The following is a 22,847-nucleotide window of genomic DNA, read 5'->3' as shown; positions in this document are numbered from 1 at the left end:
GAGGAGTTCAGGTCTCTGTTGTCGTGCCATCAGCCTGTTAGTTTGTGTGCTGATATTGAAGACTGGGAATAAAACTTAGCCATATGTATGTCAATAAAAACAGCTATATGTAGAAGTGGGGATTCAGAGAAGTTTTGATAGGTATTCTCCTAAGGGCTCTGAATCTGTGATGTGGATTAAATTTGGATAGCTGAAACGACATGGCTGTCCCTAGGCAAATGTTGCTACATTGAAATGACTGGACACTTTTCTCTTGGACTGATTTTGTTGAGGAATATATCATGTTCTGAATGCCTTTGAGAACGTGTATTTATAGCATGATTCTACAAAATGGCGTGACACCAGCTGGATTATTTTTGTGATTACACAATTATTCATTTGAGCACACAGTCCTTGAGGATGTTGTGATGGAAACTACCTTAGAATCTTCACCAGTATTTTTTGTTAGAGTCTCAAAGTTACTTGAATGGTCAAAGAAAAGAATCTCTCAGGTGTTTCAAACTTAGGCTTTTACAAATTCCATTTGAGACTCTGCTTGATGCTTAAAGAGGGATTTGTCATTTACCCTGGTCAAGAAATACAGAATCTGTGTGATGTATAATCAAGGTTGTGAGGGGCTACTTTTTACCCTTGTGATGGGTTACAGGCAACAACTAATTCGTCCATCTGATTTTAATTTTCTGCCATTCTCCTATTAATTAATGGGTCTGTTGCTTTCCAAGCCCATAAAGATGATGATATGGGTTTCCCCATATTCCACTTCAAGGTACTTTATACATTGGACTGCTAATTAAATGCTTTATTTTAATTTATTTTTTTAGGAATGATGTCTAAATGCATCATCATGTACTGTTTGGAAGGGTATAATCTTAAAAGACAAGTAATGGATAATTATCTGAAAAAGGAAATGTTCAGTCATTATTTTTTTTAAGAGAAAGCAAATTGAAAGAAAGATTTGCCAATCAGTGTATGACTAACAGATGATGAGGATAAAACTTTGTCAAACCTGTTTTTTCAGCTGTCTCTCTGCATATGTTCAAAGAATATACGGGGATACAATAAACAGCTCTTCCAAATTTCTTAGTGTTTGTGTGGTAGTTGTTGGATTTTTTATTTTATTTATTTTTCTTTCCTGATCTGAACTAGTCTCTAGTCATGGAAGATTAGGTAAGGAGTAGTTTATTTTCCTATGTGGTTTAGGTTTATTCTGCCATCTCTGGTAATGGTTAGAACTAAGTGTCTTGAAAGACAAATATGAGCTGGGTGCACCTGAATGAAGGATTAAGTCTTCCATGTAGCTCCTATCTCACAGTAGTGTAGGGAAAGCAGAGCTTGCAAACCTTTTTTGCCAATAAAGTCTAATGCCTCTTTCTTTTAGTGAGGTATTGGATTGAACATAATGTTTTCTGCCATGCTGGCTACCAAACACCAGCTACATGATAGTAAGTATTGATAAAATGTTATCTTTCAACTGAATTTTAGGCCTTCAAGTAATTAGGTCAATCACTAATCTGCAAACCATTGGATTTCCCCTTTCTAACCAGCAAAAATAGGAGCTGTCCCAGTGGAGTCAGAGGATTGCTGTCTCCTTGGTGACTTAGTAGGAGAGGGTGAGTCTTGCATTAGGGTATGGGCATCTCAGCAGGTCAGGTTAACCTGTTAGACCTTAATACCCTGGCTGCTTGCAGGAATGAAGCTGTACTCTCTAAAAGGCTTGAGCAGTGATTTCCAAATATGTTGTTGGCAATAGGTGACTGCCCTTGAGAAAAACACACAGGAAAGGGTGTTGAGAGCTGTTTGAGCAACAAACAATGGGCTGGTGTGCTCGAGGCAGCAGGAAAGGCAAGCTCCAAGCACCTCCCACTCTGCACTGAGAAGCACTCGAGTTGGAGCAACCAGAAGCCTTGAGGTAGAGTTGTGCAGCTGTGGACTTCAACTCTGAGGTTCACAAGTGACCTTGTTCTGTCACCCAGTAAGAACAGGGCCTTGGGAGCCAGGCTGATGCCCTCCAGTAAAATGTGAATGATGTGGTATGAATACCAGTGCTGGCAAAACAGGAAAGATGGCTTTTCTGGAAGAGAATCAAGCAGCAAAGTGGGCAGTGTGGCCAGCTGCTTCTGCCTGGAAGGTTTTATTATGTTAAACAGCACTTATTCTGGGGAAATTTTAAAAGCATTATGGCGCTTATAAGCAGCCTTAGGTCATTGGGAAACATTAAGGAAGAACAGAGAGATATGCTCGGGTGCATTTGATCTTCTCTGAACGTCAGCCTTAACTCTTTAAGATGACCAGCACAATAAGAACAGAAGTATCTGATGTGGGGTGTTGCTTTTGTTCAGTCAATTTGTCATCACAACATTAGAAAATACCCCAAGGAAAGACGAGTACAAAAGGTCCAGGAGGTATCTGGCAGCCAGGAGGAAGCTGTAAGGCTACTGAAGACCATGCCCTAGGCTCTAGCAGTGTGTGTCCAAAGGGAAGAAAATGTTAGCAACCATAGCAGGCCAAGAAGGCTGAATTTTAACATGCACAAAGGCATAGCCTGAGCCAGAGCAGGGTGAACAGCTAGAGCATAGGAACAAGAGCCTGGAGGGCAGACAGTATCTGTTTGTTGAAACAAAAGATTTTGCCAGTCTGTCTGTGCTGCAGACAAGCTTGGTTCAAGATGGGATTGTATTTCAAGGTTCATTTTGGTGTGTTATAATTTTTATTGATTATACAGAAAGCTTTACCATGGGTTCTAGTTTAGCAGCAGTCCTGTGTCATCAGCTGTTGTGTCTTCAATATCACTTCCTTCAGTTCTGTTGGCAATGTATATCCTGTCTAACGCTCCTTTTGTTGCCTGGATACATTTTGCCACCACTTGCATGGTGTTAAATGGTTCTGCCTGTCTGATGCATTGATTGTACATTTCTGGAGGAAGCCCTAGCTAGCAGCAATTCCCTGAGCATTAGAGAATTTTATACACTTATGCTAGAGTGTAACATGGCATAATCTGAAATTTATGGTAAAGGAAGGTTATTTTGCCTCTTCTTCCTCCTCCATTTTTGTAGTGTATTTAAATAGAGAGCTTTTTAGGGTGCCATTCATTACTTTAGTTTGCTTGTGAGAGGTGCTCTGGGTAGCAAAGCCAATTTGGTGGCTTTCCTACCACTATAGCACCAGGTGCTTTCAATACCACAGCAAAATAAAATTGCACAGGCAACAATTAGGTGTCTCAATAGAGGAGGAGAGATGTGCAGCAAGCTGCTGGATTTTGTTTGGCAACAAAAATCTGTGTATCAAGGTACTGAATAAAACTTGAATTTTATTTTCTCAGGATTTTCCTTTAAAATTTGGTTTTACCATGCCTATTACTGCATGGATAATACTTAATAAAAATTGTTCTTGCCTATGAAAACCTGAAAGACTTGATGCTTTATACATATGGCTGCATTTACAATTTAAGTAGCATGTGTGCTCTGTCAACTATAGAAGGGACAGAAATATATGGATTTAATTCCATCCTATTTTCTCCTTTGGTGAAAATGACCCAATGTTGGTTTTATTCCTGAATTGATAAATACTTCAGCCTTGTTTTCAGTATATATGCCTTTTGCTGATGCTCTTTAGAGTCTTTCACACTTCATCTTCCCCAAACCTACTTTTGCCCATAATTCCTTTAGCATGCTACTAAGCAAGGCTATTTTTGAGAGTCTGGGTTTTTAATAACTTTTGATTTGAGAAGTTGACAGGTTGAAAGTCCTTATCTACTCTGATTTCAGTGGAAATTAGATACATAAATATCTCAGTGGAACTGAGCCATAATGGATGAGCTGCTACCAAAACTGTTTCATCTGTTAAGAAAATAGTCCTCTTCAATAGAAGACTGAATGACAACTGAAATTGCATGCTTAAGTATATATATATATAAGGACTGTCATCAAAATTAGTAGTATAACCTTATTTTGATCTTGAAATAACTATCAGAAAAGATTTCTTCATCCCATTAATTCTGTTGAAAACAGGAGACCCTTATCACTAGCTGCTAGACCAGAAGAGATTAATGTGGTGCTTTCAATGGAGGCATGCTAAGTGTGGTGTACCAAGAAGTAATGTTCTAGGACTAGTGGCAATTAGTATGTTTAATAATATGGAAAGGGAGTTCAAATGGAGAAATTATCCTTTCTGGGTTTCACAGATTTACACAATGGGTGCTTTGTTTATATTATAAAGCAATTTTTAAAATGTAGTTGCTAAAGAAATTAAATGTAAGAAGCTCTCAGGTAATTTTTAAAGAAAATACTCCCTTTTAGCTCATAACCAATCTTCCAAAAGTACAATGAAGATATTACCAAGAGAGGTCAGTTAAGGAATGTAAGAAATGGCTCAAGAGTCAAGTAATAAGGAATTACAGTTTTCTCTTGTGGATTTTGTTTTGCGTTATTTGTTCCTGCAATTCTTTTAGAATGTAGAGATCTTCTGTAATTCTTCTTGTGTTTACAGGAAATTTGAAACTGATTTTGGAGTAACATTTATTACACATGTTCAATCACATCCTTTTACCTTGTGCACAGATTTGTCTGTTGTATTTGGGGATTTTATACAGTTAAAACCATACTTTTGTAGAGTTTGAGATACCCTAGCTTTAACACAGTAAACTTGCTACCAAATACTAAAGCAACGAGAAGAGAAATATTCTTTTTACTTTCAGGGTATTCTTAATTGTTATTTTAGATTACTGCGTACAGGTATTCTGAGGGCATGTCATTGTCAGCATGATCTGTAAGTAAAGAAAAAGAATTATATTTGGCAAGAATACTATAATATTGTTACAGTGATCAGACATTTCCTTAATGGAATGTTTTTGGTGAGTTTTTTTTTTTTTAATAAACAGAAACAGAAAAATAGAGGTTATGTTATAAAAATTAAGTAAAAAATAAAAATAACAATACATGAATGTACTAGGGTTCTTGCTTCAGTAATGGAAGTTTTAAATAATCAGAAACTATTCAAACAATGAATTTATTGTTATTTGCACCTTCTGTCTTCTTTCTTTGCTTGCATGCATTTGAAATCATGTTACAAATGTTTATCTAGAAAATGACTCCTCCATTTGTCCTGTGTCTGCTCTCTGCTAGGGGGAAAACTTAATGAGGGGCCTTTAAAGCAGCCTCTCTCTTTTTCTGAGATGCAAATGCAATATGGCTCTGGACGCTGATGAACTTTCACAGAGTAAAAGAGTACTTTAAAGAGACACTTCCATTTTTCTAGATGTGCTTATTCCATAATAATAATACATTATTATATGAGAACTGCTGCTACTACGTACAAGAACACACAAAAGTTGCTATTTGAGGGAAAACACCTTTGAATGTGTTTGTGGCCTCATCTGTGGCTGGTGTAGCAGGTGTGGTACTTTGTGTGGCTGGGCAGGTCACACATGTCTTGTAGTATGTAGGAAAAGCTGTGCTTTTTCCAGTTTTAGCTGGGATTCCTAAATGAACCATATTGATCAGATAAGCTGTCATGTATTCAAAATAGTTTGTCCATCCAACTTTAACTTTAGAATATTCTTACATAAACATAAAGATTATAAGCTTTTTTCCTCAGAGTTGCTGGTTTGGTTGTAGGTTAGCTTTTCAGCTTGGCTTCGGAGGGACAATAATCACTGCTGTGCTGTGATTTGTAGCCAATTCACTTCTGTTGATGAGTAGTTGAAAATACTATTTAACACAGAGAGCTATAATGCATGCTCAGGTCTTTAGAGCAACTTGCCTCATACCTTACTAACTCAAATCCTGTGTTATCCTCACACAATGAGCATATATATACATATATATATGTATGTGTATATATATATATTATATATATATATATCTCCATGTTACTGTGTACTCGAGAATCTGTGGTGCAAAAAAAAAGGATAGTTAGATTTTTTTATACAGGCAAAGTGACAGCACACATGTAAACTAGTAGCACTCTGCAAAGTAGCTTTATTTAAAAATATATGCTTATGCATATATGTGTCTGCTAGATGATATAACTTTTGAGGCATTATCTGCAGCTATGGAATAATTTACATTAAAAGAGGATTTTTAGTTTTGTGATACTGGATGTTCAGATTCTCAACTAGGATTAATGAGATGTAAGTTAACTTGTCTGTTTTGTCACAGACTTTGCATACTCTCATGGAAGTGACATCCTTTTTCTGTGATTTATGTTGCTAACCTACAATGCACAGGAATATTTCCTTACTTGACTGTTTAGTGATCCTAACTTCTATGAGGATGGCATATATGCCCCTTTTTTCTGGATGAGTTCTGCTGTAAACACAATTAGGCATACAGTCCCTTCTTTAAAAAAAAAAAAAAATCCCAATATATGCTATTGTTTTCAGGCCCCAAACTGCAAATTTTGAGTAGTGTATAATGTAAAAATGGCATACATGGATAATTCATAAACCTGTGAGTTGTCAAAGTCAGAAGCAGTCAACCAGTTCTAAAAATGTCATTGATGTACATGGTATATTTCAGCCTAAAGGCTGAAAGTATCAGCAGCAATGGGTATTGGATATAAAACAACCGGAGCAAAGCTGAGCCTATGGTCAGCCATGTGGAGCTGCTTAAAGCCAACGCCTCTCCTCTGAAGGAGCTAGAATTGTCCTATTGAAATATGTGTTCATGGTTGTTTTATGCTTTGAATATCTGTAGTATCCAGTCTGTGAATAAATGTGCTGCTCCAGTTGCTGGAAAAGGAAGCTTGATTAAACTTGTCAGTCCTACTGAAAGTTGACAGCTTTATTGTCTTTAGAGGTGTGGATAGCCATGCACAGAGGTAGTGGGTGAAGAAATCTGTGTCAAAATTGAAACAGTAGTATGCAGTTAAACTTAAAATCAATCTAGGATGTACTGGAAGAGAAAAAAGGTTCTTGGGAGCAGCCAGAAGAAGGTTCGAGTTTTCAAATCTTACAATATTTTTTGGGGAGATATTTTCAAAATTCCCAGGTGTGTAATTTTTGCTGTCTCCCTTCCTTTATGAAAACAGAACCAAGCTTATATTCAGCTTTTTTTTTTTCTTTCTTTACTTTTATGGACCTTTTTTCTTTTTTCTTTTTTCTTTTTTCTTTTTCTTTTTCTTTTTTCTTTTTTCTTTTTTCTTTTTTTTAAACAAGAAGCAAAGCAAATGGTTTCCAAGTATTCAATGTATGGGGATAGTAGGATGAACAACAATATCCTGATGTCAAGAACAGCATATGCTTAATAAAGGGAGAAGATTTCTTCCAGTTGTTTTAATGTTTTGTGTGATTTTCATGTTTACCTTTTAGTGTTCAGAAAACTCATCTGTTTTGGATCCTTCTTCCTAGTTTTTGTTTCTGGTATTATGAACAGCAAATGAACTCCCTAAGGCTCTTCTCTTTACACAGGAAATGATTGCTTGTGACTTTGACATCTTCCAGTCTTTGCTATGGTTCCTTAAATTCCATTTCACCTTCTGTTTTGTTTAGTGCTTGTGTTCCTGTGGTAAAATTTCTCAAATTTAAATATTTAGACTAAGTTGTAAATCTGGTCAACATCTTTGTTTTAGTCTTTCTATTTAGCTGTTGACTAAAACTTTAGTATTGCCTGCTTTTTTCCTTGGGTGTTTTCTTTTAGTCTCTTTATTTTCCCCCTTAGGATAATTATGAATTATATAAAGTTTGGGTGAGAGGTATTTTCAGTTTTTCTTGTAGCATTTTTTGATCTGCTTGCTTTGGTTACATAGCAGTTGCTGTCCTATCTGTGGCACTAAATTCTTTAAATGTACAGATAGTTATATTTTATCCATATTCACATGCCTGGGCCAAAGTATTTGCGCTGTAGACAGTGAAGGGAGGGACCTGAATAACTGGGAAGTGTCTAGGGTTTTTTTGTATGGGACAGTTTTAGGACTGTGCAGCCACTGTGTGTTTGTACATGTCTTGCTTGAAGTTTCCCTACTGCTTGAAATACTTCTTTGTGCAGTGTAAGTGTGTTGGCTTCATAATTATTAAGTTGCTCCGCAATTTCTGTGTGGTTAAATTAGCACTAAAGAGCAGGTCTATATGGGGGTGTGGCTTTGTTCTGTACATTGAAATAATTTTATAGTATTGACAACTAACATGTTGAAAACTTGATATTAACAGTAATTGAAGAGAATTAAGCACCTAAGTGGAAGGTTAATAGCCTCTTCAAAAGATGTTTTTCTTGTTGATTTTTAAAATAGTGTTTTTTCTTTCTGTTTCTAGGTTTTCTCAAATAATGATGAAGCCCTTATTAACAAAAAACTACCCAAAGAACTTCTGTTAAGGTAATTGTACATAACATTTTAAGGAGTAAAAACCTGAGGATTGTATGTTGCTTATGGCTTTTACAGGCTATCAAGTGCTATTCATTCTTTCCTAAATCCTCTTGAAATAAATAGCACACCTGATTTAGTTCTTGGAATTCTTGACCTTGTTGCCTTGATTTGTTTTAATGTGTTCAAGTTATACTGTACCATGGAAGATGTCATTTAGTTGTGATTTTTGACTTGCGTGTCAAAAAAAGAAGTGAAATAAAATGTCCATTAAACTTTGGTGTACCAAGTAGTCAGCTGTTCCACAGTCTCAGTGTTTTATATCTGTCTGAAGAGCCTAATTCTCTAACATAGTTCATACTCTTTGTGCCATGAACTTTATTACTTATAACAAAATAAAATACAAATTCAATGGCAGAGCTTCCAAAAAAGTCACCGCTCTATCTAAATAATAAAGTGAAAATCTCTATCTATCACCATTACTGCCAGTCTGTGTTGTATAAGACAGAACCAATGGAGGGATCTTTCTTATTGTAGTCATTGGATTACTCATAAATTTTATCAGCTTGCTGGTATGTGAGTAGATCATCTTTGCAAAAGTTACCTAGAACACCAAGATCAGTAAGTTTAGCCCATGACTGGTGGATGTCTTCATGTTCTTATATGGTTGAAAGTTGATTTAAAGCATAGAATAAACCAACTGCCAAATGTGGAGCTATTGCTTGGTTGGATGTGGCCACTGCAGAGCTGGAACTGAACCAGGTCAGCAATGTCTTCTGTACCTACAGAGAGGATTTGTTACAGACTAATCCTTAAGGTGAAAGAAAAAAAAAGAAAAAAAAATGTTTGGTTATGATGGTGCAATTACAGTTTTTAGTAGTGGGGTTATTAAAATTGAGTTGATGATTTATATCTTAATATACTGAAGAGGTGTTTGGGTCAGCTTGTGTGTATGTCACTGCTTCATTCCGATTTGAAGTGGAAGAATATCTCAATGGTATTTTGCATCTTGTGCTCAAAGAAAATACTCCTAAAATCATTGTGACTATCACAGTGCTCTCTCTCAATGATATTTAAAAAGCAGTCTGTTGTTAAAGGAGTTGAATTTTAAAAGGCTTTTCATTTTTGTTGAGATATATTCCATGTGCTGGCAGACTAATTAGACTCTTGGAACTGTTTAGAAAATGTGAGTAAAAGAGACAGTCACTGAAGGATGCCCTGAACAGGAATTCTCATATCTTTTGCTTTGTTGAACTCAATGTCACACATGAGCCACAAGATAAATGTCAGTGTAGGATGCTGCCTCCTTAGCTAAAAATCATGATCCGCAAGCACTTGTTTTCAAGCATTAGGACTCCCCAATAATTATGGAAATTACTGGCCTTTTCACTGTTATGGATGCTAAGTATCTCATTTATGTAATTGACTATAATTTGTTTATATGGTTTAGGTAATGAAAAGTATAATGTACTGTGATAGTAAGGATCTCTTTTGGAGCATCTTTCCTAAGAGAGAGGCTGAGGGAGTTGGGCCTGTTCAGCATCAAGAAGAGATGACTGAGAGGAGCCCTTGTCAATGTTTATCTGTACCTGAAAGGAGGATGCCAAGAGGATGGAGCCAGGTACTTCTCAGTGGTGCCTAGCAATAGAACAAGAGGCAACAGGTATAAACTGGGACACAGGAAGTTCCACTTGAATGTGAGGAAGAACTTCTTTACTGTGTGGGTGGCCGTGCACTGGAACAGATTGCCCAGAGAGGTGCTGGAGTCTCCCTCAATGGGGATATTCAAGAACCATCTGAATGCAATCCTGTACCATGTGTGCCAGGATGACCCTGCTTGAACAGGGAGGTTGGACTGCATGACCCTCTGTGTTTCCTTTTTAACCTGACCCATTCTGTGATTCTTTGATTTTAAAGAATTCAGCAGGAATAAAATCCAAACAAACAAGTCCAAGTAATTAGACTCTACCAGTGGCTTAGCTGTTTGTTCTTATATTCAAGTTAGCTTTGTACAAAGCAACTTGAGGCTTATCTTGGATTTGAGGAAGTGGTGCAGCTAATCCCTGCCTGTACACTGTTACAGCAGTGTCTAAAGAAGCCTTTTGCATGGTTGAAAGGCTTTGTGGGGCTGAAACAAGAACATAAAATATCCCAGGCCAAGCGTACGTGGAACTGATTCAGCCAACCATCTATTTTTGTGCACGAACGTCCTTTTTGCAATTGCATGGTGATTTACTAAAACAGTGTTGCAGATGTAGCTAGAAGAGTTGATGATCTGAGAAACTGAACTGGGACTGTCAGCTTTCTCCATAAAGACCATGATGATCTCATGGGTCTGCTCTGCCAGAGAGAAATAAAGTGCATGTTTCATTATACCCACAAGACTGTGCTGATCACCAGGGTTTTGAAATGGAATGGAAGTGTGAGAGAGGTGCTCTGTAAATCTCCTTTTGAAATTGACTGCTGCAGGGACAAACTCACAAGGCCAATGGCAGAGTATGTCAGAAAGAGGGACATGCATCTATGCATCTGGGTTCTGATCCCCACAGCATGTGGATATCTAAGGAAGTTTCAGGGCACAGACCTGCCTGTCTAAAGCTTTATCAGTGGGGAATTTGTTTTATGAGCCTTCACTTAAAGGCTGTTGTAAGCCTGAGTCTGAATGCCTTTGGACTCCTGAAACACTATCTGTTCATGCTGCAACATGTTTTAAAATTGCCTTGCCCTATGGCAAGACAATGACAGGAGAGCTTAAATATTGCTGCACTGGGTGTAATTAATATTCTAATTGTTTTTCCTTTATTAGCTCTGCAGTCTACCTTTTAATTAAAAGGAGAGTAAACCAGTTGCAGTGGAAACATTTTGCTCAGAGAGCTGGAACTGAACAGTAAATACCACTGAAAGTGTCATCAAATGTACTTAGTTTGCTTCTTGCTTGTATCAGATATGTATGAAAACTGTTAGCATTGCAGCCCACTTTTAAAAAAACCCTATTGGACTTGTGGAAAAAATGTGATTAATATCTTGTTACAAATACCTGGAAATTAAATGTAAACACAATTTCTTCTATTTCCAGAATTGGTCTTGTTCTCATTTGCATGAAGTATTTAAATTTATGTAATCTGGCTATAACAAGCAGTCAGTCCAACTTTTTCCTCTAAAATTGAAAAACTTTTTCCTGATGGTAGACTTAAAAAATAAAACCACTTTGAAATTTATTCATAGAATAGTGTTGCTATACTTGCATACTCTAAAGTTGAACAAAGTTATCCCTTGGTCTTTTACTGCAGTTCATCATCATCATCATCACCACCACTTTTAATATTATGATTGCAATTACTAATGTAACAACCAGAATTATATTGGAAGGTTTTCAAGCCAGTGTCATGTCCGTTGCACATTTTCTGTGGAGTATCTAGTATGCTTCTAAGTAAATGGTTGAGACCCCGAACTTCCCAAGCATAAAACTTGTTTGAAAGGATTAGAAATGAGAGATTATTTGTTCTTTCTCAAGCAGACTCAGATAACTGGGCAGAGGAGGAAGAGGTTATCTGATTAATATGGACAGTGGTGCTTTTGAAGAAGACCCTTGTTTGGAGGGGCCAGTTATACTTTGAGGTTGGTGGTATAGCTGGACTGGAGAAAGGGAGGTATTTAATGTGTAACTTTTTCTGGTTTATGGACATTCATTTTTATTTGTAATATTGGAGTATATTTTTACCTGTGAAAGAAATAGTCTGCTTCTAAAAATTTTTTTTGGAGTATTCAGGCTAAAGGAAAAATTATCACCCCTGTTAGCTGTTGAAGTGCTATTAGTTTGCCAGTTGGCAAGGAATGCTCATTCCCCTCTACTGTTACATATTGCAAGAGTAAAAGGTTAAATAAATGCTCATTTGTATGATGTTTAAGAATTGTGTGATGGTATTATAAATTGTGCAATTGAAACAGTTTTTGGATTATTGTAGTAGCTTTTTTTTGTGTGTTTATGAGAAAGCATCAATTGAATATACAGGTCATTCAATGTGGAATTGAATTGGTGTCTGAAATTCATAAACACTTACCTGTCATCAGAAGAATGAGAAATCAAGTCAGGCTAATACAGTTTTAGTAGTAACTTTCCTAGTAAGATCTCACTGCCTTAAAGTGGCTCTTTTTTTTTTTTTACTTGCTGGGGAAAAACCCTAAAACAATGGATTATTACAGTTACAGTGTGCATTTGAAAATAAATTGAAACCAAAAAAATGAAGTGTATGTAATTAATTTTAGAATGTCCTGATTTTTTTTGGCTTGATAAAAAGTAACCAAGCACTTTTGAAAAGGCAGATACAGCCAGTTCTTTTGGCATGTAGAAAGATGAGGAACATTTGTTAATTTGTATTTTACCTGCTAATGCTCTGTGAAAACTGTAAGTTTTTTTACAAAAGTAGTAAGCTTAAGGAACAGAGATGTTTGTCCCTCTCAGCTGCTTAAACCATTTTCAGTTCCTCTCCGCCTACAAAGTACCAACTTCATAAATTGTACCTCAAATATAGAAACTATTGTGAGTGCTGTTGTAAACCATACTTTTTGAGTGCATGTACTTAAGAGTAGATCTTTGCTATCAGTCTCAAAATTTGAGTGGTCAATCAGATTTAGAAGAGGATAAGTAAAGTTTTGGGACTGAAATTAGGAGAGGAACCCCGGAGTGGCATTCCAGCAGCAGCACTTCTTGTAGGCAATAATATGCAGCTTAAGAGTTGAAGTTTTCATGTAATAAAGTTTTGATAAAGTTTTTCATTATAATAAAGTTTTCATGTTTCTATTTTTTGTTTTTATTACTGCATGCTGCTTTTGGCTGAGCTTTGAGTGTGTTCATTGCTGTAGAGAAAAAGTTACCAAAAGCTTAAAACTGGTGAAGTCAAACATAGTATTTGATATATTTGAAGTGATGCTTTACCATCTGTGTGCTTAACTGTGAGGGAAATAGAAAAGAAATACAGCAAAGGCTACAATAAGAAATTGTCGTGATGTCATGGGTATTTCTTAGCTAGGTCCTGGAGGTACTTGGATGGCCCACAATTGCTGTAAAGTTTGGCTGCTGTATCTTAGCATACCAAGTACTGACTAGTGAGTCAAAGAACTGAAAAATATAAACCTTTTGTCTGGAGCAGTTCTTGGTTGGTAAGAATTTTGTAAGCAGAAAAACAATATATGTGTTTTGAAGGGGAAAGGAAAAAACAATCTGTCATCTCAGACATGATTCATTTTCCCCACTACAAGTATCTGTATAATTAAATAGGGAAATATTTCACCCTGAATAGCTGAGATTGCTGCTTAGTGTTTGACAGTCTCAGGGAAACATTCCAGTTTTATAATGCACATGCAATCTTTTATTTTGATTTTAGAGTGTTTTGCAAGTCTTCAAACTCCTCTATAGTAGTCTGCCAAACAATTGCAGTTAAACTGCTTAGAATTAGAAAGAGCCAAATTGATACAAGTATATAAACTATTCACAGATTATAAACTGAAGGGATTATATTTCTTATGAAAGTAAGACTTCTTTTCTGTATATTTTCACAAATCTATGGGTTTTGTAAAGCAAATTCTAATATTGCCTCATAACAAGTAATTTTCATTAAGTCTTTTAATTTAACATGCCTGAAGTACATCTGTCCAAAGAATTAGTGCAGAGCAGCACTAATTCACACTATTCAATATGGTGTGAGTATCCTTTAAATATTTGCTAACTAGAAATGTGGAGACTAACACTGACAAGAGTCAAGCAGGAACAATGCAACAGATGACAGCATAATAGCAAATCCTGACTCACTTCTGTGGAGTCATATATTCATTTCCAGTGGTCCTTACCTCCCAAAAAGTGATCAGAAATTAAAATGAGTAAATGATCTGAATGAGCCACAGGCACAGGTCATGGACAAGATAAAGCCTTTGGAAATTAGTTAAATATTTTGATCTTTAGCTAGAAAAACAACAGAATTATAATTATTTTAGGACTATATAAGATATACAGGGTTCTTTCAGAATCCATATGTGGTTTGGCAGCAATTTAAAAAATAATATCACATTATCAATGCTATTTTTGTTATAACATGATTTATGTAATGTTACAATGTATAGTTGTTTAGTTTCTCTGTTTCTTCAGACTTCAAGGTAGTGTATCTAATTTCAAATACACGCAGACAATGCAGTAAGTTGCAATTTTCTCATTAATCAGCTTTTTAAAGAAAAATTTCCTTTTATTCTGAAGAGGGATAGTGTTTTAAAACTTCCCAGTGACTTATCTCATGTTCAGGACAGAACTTGGGCTCTGCCTGAAGAAACTGAAGGCTGAATCAATGCTTGGTGGTCAGTATACCCCCTTCAGAATGTGGAGAAGGTCTCATGTTGACCTTTTTTTTTTACATTGCTACATGCATTGTTTGTCTGCTTATGAAATTCTTACCAAGATCAGTTCCAGATGCAAGTTGATATTTTTCAATTCTTTGCCTCACCAGTCGGCACTTTGTATGCATTTTCTGCCTTCTTTGTATAAGATGCTAAACATTTGCGAATGATTATATGAACGATCCAGTTTGAAATTGGAGTAGGTAGCTGCCATCCTCTATTTAGTATTTTTAAGTGATTTGGTTTTGTTCACAAACAAGTGCCAGTGTAAGTTCAACAAGGAATGTTTTGGGCAGCGATATTTCAGATGGAATTCCTTTAAAAATGTGAGTGAGAGGCTTGAAGAACAGATGCAGAAAATTTCACACTAGTGCTCTTGTATACTGTGTTAATGAGGAAGAGGAGGTATGGAAATGGAAGTGGGCTTTTATTGTGTCAAGGTGCTAAGTAAAATTTGTGAATTTCGAAAAGCAAATATTTTCTATAATGTTTCTGCTTGAGGCTTCCTTATAAATGGAGTGCTTTAGCTTTACTTGGTTCAAGTTACAAGTATTATCTCTCAGTAAGAAGATGCTTGTGATAAAGGATTAGTCACACTGGAACAAAAAAAAACAAAAGTAAAGAAGTATTTGAAGGAGGAGTAACAGCTGGAAGGAGTATAGCAGTGATTTTCACAACCTTTGGAATTGTACTTTACCATTTATTTTGTTTCATTTTTTTATTTTATTTGTTACTAAACCTCTCTTTGGAATCTCATATTTAGTGATGACTTAATTCAGTGTAGGGCTTTATTTACCTTGAAACTGGAGTTTATTTAAACTCAGTCTCTTAATTTGTTCATTATCAGGACTAAATGTTCAGAAATATTAGTGATATAAGGAAGGCTGCTTTTTATATGGAGGCAGAGGGGGAAATGTTCTCCCTCATTTCCATGTGAAAAGTGCCATCAAAGAACAAAAAGGCAGTCAAAAGATACTCTTGCTTTCTAAAAAGAAAAATAAATTCTTCAATATTGATACTAGACAGTTTAAATAGAAAGCCATACATAAAAATACCTGAGACTTTTTGGTCTGTAATTCATGAAGTACTTACAGGAGAGGTGAACATTATTATCTGTGTTTTCATGATGCAAACACAGACATCAGGAAGAGAAGTCTTTTGTTAAAGGTCATCCTCCAGGCCAGTAGCAGAGCTACAGTTTGGATCAGATCTGCTGAATCCTACTCCAGCAACTAACCAAAGCACATAAATCTGTGGTTTATGGAGTGTCCCTAAGCTGCATGTCGGCAGTGCATCATGTTAGTTATCCACTTCTCTAGCTAGACACTAATGTGCAGGGTGGGTATGGTGGATTTTTGGCTGTTTGGTGCCCAGATTATAATCCCTTCACTCCTGAGAAAAGAGAGACTGTAGGATAGTTGGAACGGCCAGTGAGTTGTATTAGGACTGTGGGCTGCAATTTAAACCACTATGAACTAATGATTAGGCTGACTGCTTTTATTTAGTAAGATGTGTTATAGTTGCCAAATTTGTACTTCATAAAATCACTTCATAAAAATAAAATCTATATTAAAAATTATAGACTAGCTGAGGCTGGAAAATTAAACAGAACTGGCCCTTTTTGAATTTATCATTGGGCATTTTGTTTCAGATCCTGAGAGTATCTGAAAAGGTTGCTGTTGTGTTGTTATATTTGATCATACTTTACAATTAAATGAAACTCATTTTCAAAGAATGAATAATAGGATCCACTTGTCTTGCAAGTAACATGTAGACCATAAAAGGTTAGATGCTGTCCTTTCTAAAATGAATCCGGCAAAGCTGATTTCTGTTGCAATGGAAAATAGATGTCAGACATCCTGTAGTTAGCCTAGGATTTTGCAATTGCCAATGCTTATGTCAATGTTCTGTAGTAATAAGTGCTTTGGTGAAAGAAAAGGAGGTTTGGCTTGTAAGAAGTGTTTTTTGCATTTTTACTGAAAGACTTTCTATGGCGATCACCTGAGAAAGATCTGAGTTGTTTACAAGTGGAAACAGCAGAGTTGAATTACTGGAAAGTTTTGGAGCATGTAGCAGAGTTCCTAGTTGAAGTGCATTACTTTACAAAATAGCTCATCCAGAGTGAAAATGGGTTTGTTTTAATAATTGACCTGCATTAGGTGAATCAATGCATGTGAGCTTTGTGTAGCAATTTGGTGTTCCTCAGCCTTTTGCTATTGAAACAGTCCTGACAGATAAGATACTTGGTTTTTTATAGAGAATAGTCAAATTTCTTAAGATTTAAATGTGCCTCACTGTTTATCTTTCCAGGACAAGTGTTATTTCATAGTTTTATTGAATAAGGTATTACAGGATTTAGCTGCAAAGTTCAGAAGTACACCAGCATTAACCTTGCTAATTTAATCATATAAATATAAGTTTATTTGTTGAACTTAATATTTATTAAAGATTCTGCTTTCCTGAATTAAGGCTATAAGTTATTTCTCTTACCTGTATGTTTTCTAGCATATTTTTATTCTAGTGTTTGTACACACTGTTGGACTACACTTAACTGTGACATGCCTCATATCTCAGTAGGATGTTTAGTAAAATGGAGGACAGAAGGTGAAGAGAAACCTTCCATGTGTAAAGACTTGTAAATATGCTTTCTATCTGCTAAGTATGACATTTTAGGAGAAATACAAGACAGTTTCTGTGGTGGTTATCAGACTTTGCCACTATGTGTGTTCAGACACAATTAGTGTTCACAAATAGTGAACTAAGAGTGTCTGATTCCCATTTCCACTGTTGCTTGGGCATGCATGGAGAAAATGCTGAGAAAAAACTACTAAAAAAAGAAAATCAAAGCTGTGGAAGCTGTGCTTGGTCTCCCTGATATTTTTCCCATGCATGTAGGCTTTACTCTTCCGTATTGCATGTGAAGGACTTTAGTGTGAACAGATTTGCTATGCAAGGAATTGTACAAGTCAGTAGGAAATCCATAGTCTAAAGTGGGAAAGACATAACAGATTTGTTGTGTGCATGTTTTGTAACAACTGGACAGTGTGGCAAAGTTGAAAGGATCTTCTAAGCAAGTTATCTAGTTGATGTGCTGTCTTCGGTGAGACATTTCTCATCCTTATTACTTTGGTTTTCATTTTGATAAAGTTTGTTATTGTCCTTGTGTGCAAAGCCACTATAAATTTAAACAGCATGAAAATCAAAAGTTCTGGTTGTGGAATTCCATTCACAAGTCAATTGTAAACAAACCCATATTTTAGGTTTTTAGTGAAGCTTTTTAGAAATTACCTGGTGTTTCTGTCATACCAAATTCTGGGTGTGAGGCCAGAATTTCTAGGAAGTAAAGTGTCTATGTGTCATACTCACTGCATGCGTCTCATTATCCATTTTTTTATCAATCCTTATAGCATTGTATCAAAATACCTAAAATGAGTAATTGCTGGGGTATTACTTCAGAAGCTTATTCTTCATGTGATCAAATGTGGAAGGGCCTTACAAAAGCAAGGGAGAAGCAGTTTGACTCTTGCACAAATTGATTTCTTCCTCTGTAGGAGGTACACTGTACAGTGTTGGGTTTTGAAAACTAGCTTGTTCATTTCTGTTGCCCCTTAGGTAAGGAAACAATGTTAGGAGTCAGCTGTCTCTGTGTTTGGAAAGACGTTGGACAGTCTATTTATAGCACAAGAGAATAAAAAAGCACATGTGGAAATACATGGGAAGGTGCTGGAGACTGTAGATAACCACTTCCTGTCAGCAGAACCGTATAAATTGAAGTGAAAGTGTCTCAAAAAGGTGACCTAGAAGGTCTGTGGCCCTCTTATGCTGAGTTTTGGTGAGTCTTGAGTATCAAGCAAATTCCAGAGTAGAAGCATTTGAATCCCAACTGCAGCACTTTTAAGCAGGCAAGAAATAGGTGAGATTCTGTAAGATTCTTGTCTGATGCTGTGTCAAAAAGGCTGTTACAATGGCCTGAAATGGCTTTGAAAATGGGGGTAATGAAATCATACATCATGTCTGTATACAGCCTTGTTGATACTAATTAATGCTGCACATGCTTCTGATATCTACATTTGAAGAAACATACTGAAAAAGTAATGGGCAGAGAAAAGGAGATTTAAAGAACTGAAGTAAAACAACTGTTAAAATTGGAATTAAAGATGACATGATAAGTGGCTTTTAAACTTGGTGAGGATAAAGTATGAACTGCTAAAGCACTCTTTAATTTGGTGAAGAAAAGTAGAAAACAGCATAGAGCTGGAAGTCAGACATTCACCTTGGAAATAAGGGAAACATTTTGACAGAGTGATTAACCAGTGGAACAAACTACCAGAGAAGGTGATGATTTTCCGTGTCTTGAAGGCTTTCAAATAAAGAATAGATCCTTTTCTGTAAGTTAGGCTTTAGCCAAATGCTCGTTTGCTGTGAGGGAGTTGAGGAGCTCTGAGCTTGTACAACTCTTTGTGCCTTTGGCATGAAGCTGATGTGTGCTGCAGGGACTGTTAACATTGAAAGGTCTCCAAGGCCAAACTCATGAGGCACGTGTCCAGAGTAGTGTGTACCTAGGGATGAAAAGGCTTGAAGGGCTCCAAGTGTTGGTAAGTGTATTTTCCTTCTTGAGCTCAATACAGGTGAACTATGGAGAATTGAATAGCCTGGGACACTCGAACTCAGACCAGATGATTCTAAACGTTACTGTGAATTTATTAACTTAATTTCCATTTCGTTGTGTTAATACATGCCAAAGACTGAAGTGGAAATGAATCCTGCTGCTGGCTGCTTCCACCTACGTAGCTGTGGTCACAGAGGACAGAAGTGCTATACAACCAGCAGCTGCCCTGCTTGGTAGTTTTTTCCACTTTTTAAAATTGCGAGTGTCTGCTGATGGTCCTTCACCCAAATGCCAGACAATGTCACTGTCTGTTCCCATCTCATTTTGTTGGTTGCATTTAAAGTCTTTAAAGACTCTGAAGTCTTTTAAAGACTTGAAATGACTTTAGACCTCAGAGTCTTGTGCCTTCTTGACCAGTTTTCCTGACTGGTAAGGATTTGCTGGTAATTCTGTGGGACTGCAAGGAGACAAGCAAGTGCGTGTCAGTGGTACACGTGAAAGACTGTATTGTAGGGGTTAAATAAATAGAAAAACATGTAAAAAAGTGTTTTCAAGCACATATGCGAGTTATGCCTCTTTGGAATTATAAAGGTACTTACTGGCATCTCTTGCCTATTGTACTGTATAAGTGAAGGGTAATAATTGTGCTTCTGATTGCTGGTAATGCATCTTAATGTTGTTACCTGTTTTGATGGGAACAGCTTGGGCTGCCTTGCAGGAAAGGTTCTTCTCTATAACAAAAAAAAACCCTAAAAGCATTACAAATGTTTACACTTGCTAAAATATTTCTTCTCTTAATATAGAATAACCACTTTCAGTTTTTAACTTTTTGAAAAGTCACTTCATACAGAATGAAGCAAAAATAAATACATCTGTTCTCCATTTGGTTTTAGTTTAACTTTTTTTCTTTTAGCAGAAATCCTGCATCAGCATTAATCTCTTAACAGCAATAAACAATGAAACATGAAGATAGACTGCCAGACAACTCAAGAGTGGTGGGGGTATATAAAAAACCCTTTCCTTAACATCTTACAGTTTGCTCTGTTGTTTGTTATTTTGGTAGAACTAGATACCTCACTTCTAAAGCATGTCACATTCTTATTTAGACAAGAGTGTTGTGTCACAAGTTCTTTCATTGTACAAATAGCATGGAAATCTGTCTTTTGTGCTTCTGTAAATCTGAGATAACCCTCAGGTTCCACTCTCGCAGTGGTTCTGTGAGGAAGCTTCTGCAAGCCAGGAAGCTTTTGCAGCTCTCTCTTGTGTAATCTCTACAACTTCATCTGCTGACATTTCCCTCATGGTAGGGAGAAAGGTGATGTCAGAAGAGGGTTCCTGGTGAGGTGCTGATATTTATGCTGCTCTTAAAAGAGAGAGAACACTTTTCAGTGTTTATCTGAACAGTCCAGTGATTTTCTGAGCACATTGTGTACTTTGTGCATTCAATGCCGCTAAGTTTCCTGAAGTGGACAGGCCTCAGAAAGGATGTTCAAATGTCAAAATAGATGCTATCAAAATAAATGTTATTGACAGGATTTTATAAACTGTTTCATGGCTTCTGAAAACATCTTTCCTTCTGTTTGCTTGGCTATTAGTTTTTTTTAGAAAGTATATTACTCTATGGTAAAGAAGAGAAGAAAAAATTTCCAGGTGTCGAATGAAATATTGGAAGACTACTATCTGAAGTGATCATAATAAATGTCCAGAAGGTTGTTATGTTTAAGAAGTACTTTCATTACATTTTTTACTCTTACCACAGCTAAAACAGTGCTTAAGATGTAGGCATCCATTTTGAGCTCTAGCTTCAGATTTTAATTTGAAAAACAGTAACCAGAATGTTACATGATTAAATTCAACATCTCTTACAGATTGTTTGCTCCTCAATGGTAACATCTAACTATAATATGAAATTGTTCTTATTACTGTTCATGATTTTGATCACTGAAAAAGTTCCTTGGTAATCAGATAGCTGTTTATCAGTGAATTACAGGAACATCTTTCATATATTTCATAGCTTTCATTCTCTGAAATAGAAAATTATTTTTATCTGAAATAGAAAATTATTTTTAATAGGATCTATATTTATGCTTGAGCTAATTATTTCTTTTTCACTGAGAACATTCTCTGAACCAATTGCATTGGTGCTTGGAAATGGTTTTAGCAAAATTCATTTTGACAGTGAAAAATTTCTTTCTGTAAACTATTAAGAGTTGACAACCCTGAGAAATTGGTTCCATGATCAGAATAGTAAATCTGAATTTTCCTCTGTAGTTGTTTCTTGTAGAGTAAATTTTTAAAAAAGATACTATGTTAGACTTAGTAGTCACTGTGAACCCTTTCACAAATTTGGGTCATTGTCCCTTGTGTTAATACTTAGATTCTTGAACTTGGATTTATCTATGTGTTATCTGTTTCTTACTCTTCACCAACTGCTGAAATCTTCATCAGTATTTGTGTAAGTTATTTCTTTAATTCTAGCACAATTAAAGGAATATAAGCTACTTTCTCTGAATTAAGAGGAAAAAATAATCTGTTCTAGTAGGGAGAGGGAACAGAAAATAGATTTTCAGAAGCAGCACCTGCTGGGTTCTCATATGTTGGTGTTGACTGTCTTTAGATGATAGCTATGATATTATTCTGTAAGTCTCAATAACCAAAAATAATTTGGTAAAACACTCATATAGCATTTAACCTGTTTCTTGTGTAACTGGTGTCTTTCCATAGAACTACAGAAACATGAATACATACGGTAGTTGGAATTTATAATTAAACATTTTGATTGTAGTTGTTTTCCTTTCTTTCTAGAATATTTTCTTTCTTGGACATAGTTACTTTGTGTCGCTGTGCACAAGTTTCCAAGGTATGTATTTCTCTTGGTTTTTTTTGTTGTTCCCTTAATTGCTATTGTTCCCTAAATGCTATTCTCTTAATTACATCCAAATCACGGGATTCATTGCAATCTGCTTCCTGTTTAAAAAAAAATGTTTTCTCAGTCTCTTAGTTTATTAAAGCATATAAGCAGCGGTCCCAGTTTTGTATGTAGATGTGGGCTTAGTTGCTGTGTCCAGGAGTTCTGTCTAAAGGCTGTGGAAAAGATATCCAGTCCTGTTTGCTCTGTATCTGGAGAAGGGATTAAGCCCAGTTTGGTATAATGGCATTTGCTTTTTATAAAGCATGTGGCTGTATAACACTATTTTTCAGGTGTAATTGCTGCTTAAAATTCCACGTAGTTTGGTTAATGTGCACCATGTGTCTAAGAAGGAGATCCATCATTTTCTTGCCAAGTACAAAAGTAGATGGATTGTAAGTAGATGGGCTACTAGTGGAGGAAAAAGGTACACACAAGATATTAGTGAAGGCATGCTAAGTTTTATGTTTAGCTTGTCTTCATTTTTTCTTCTTGAAATAAAATGAATAATACTCCATTTCTACATCAGCTGCATACAATGAACTATATTGTTATACAACATAAATGAACTTAATTTCATTCCTCTTACAGTTGGGTTTGGTTTGGGATTTAATTGGTTGGTTGATTTAATGTATAATTGTGTAATTGTTT

At 36.1% G+C, this 22,847-nt stretch overlaps 1 protein-coding gene across 1 annotated transcript in view; it reads left to right on the top strand.

Moving 5' to 3' along the window:
* Window positions 1-22,847, top strand: part of FBXL2 (F-box and leucine rich repeat protein 2) — a 51,339-nt gene that overhangs the window by 5,650 nt on the left and 22,842 nt on the right. The window contains exons 2-3 of the mRNA XM_036378784.1: window positions 8,246-8,307; window positions 22,094-22,148. Coding sequence (XP_036234677.1) covers window positions 8,246-8,307; window positions 22,094-22,148 — 117 coding nt within the window. The remainder of the gene's footprint in view (window positions 1-8,245; window positions 8,308-22,093; window positions 22,149-22,847) is intronic.

Source organism: Molothrus ater, chromosome 1, assembly GCF_012460135.2.
Source record: "Molothrus ater isolate BHLD 08-10-18 breed brown headed cowbird chromosome 1, BPBGC_Mater_1.1, whole genome shotgun sequence".
NCBI classification, from domain to species: domain Eukaryota; kingdom Metazoa; phylum Chordata; class Aves; order Passeriformes; family Icteridae; genus Molothrus; species Molothrus ater.
Note: the sequence above shows the minus strand (reverse complement) of the source record. Positions and strands in the feature narration are given on the sequence as shown.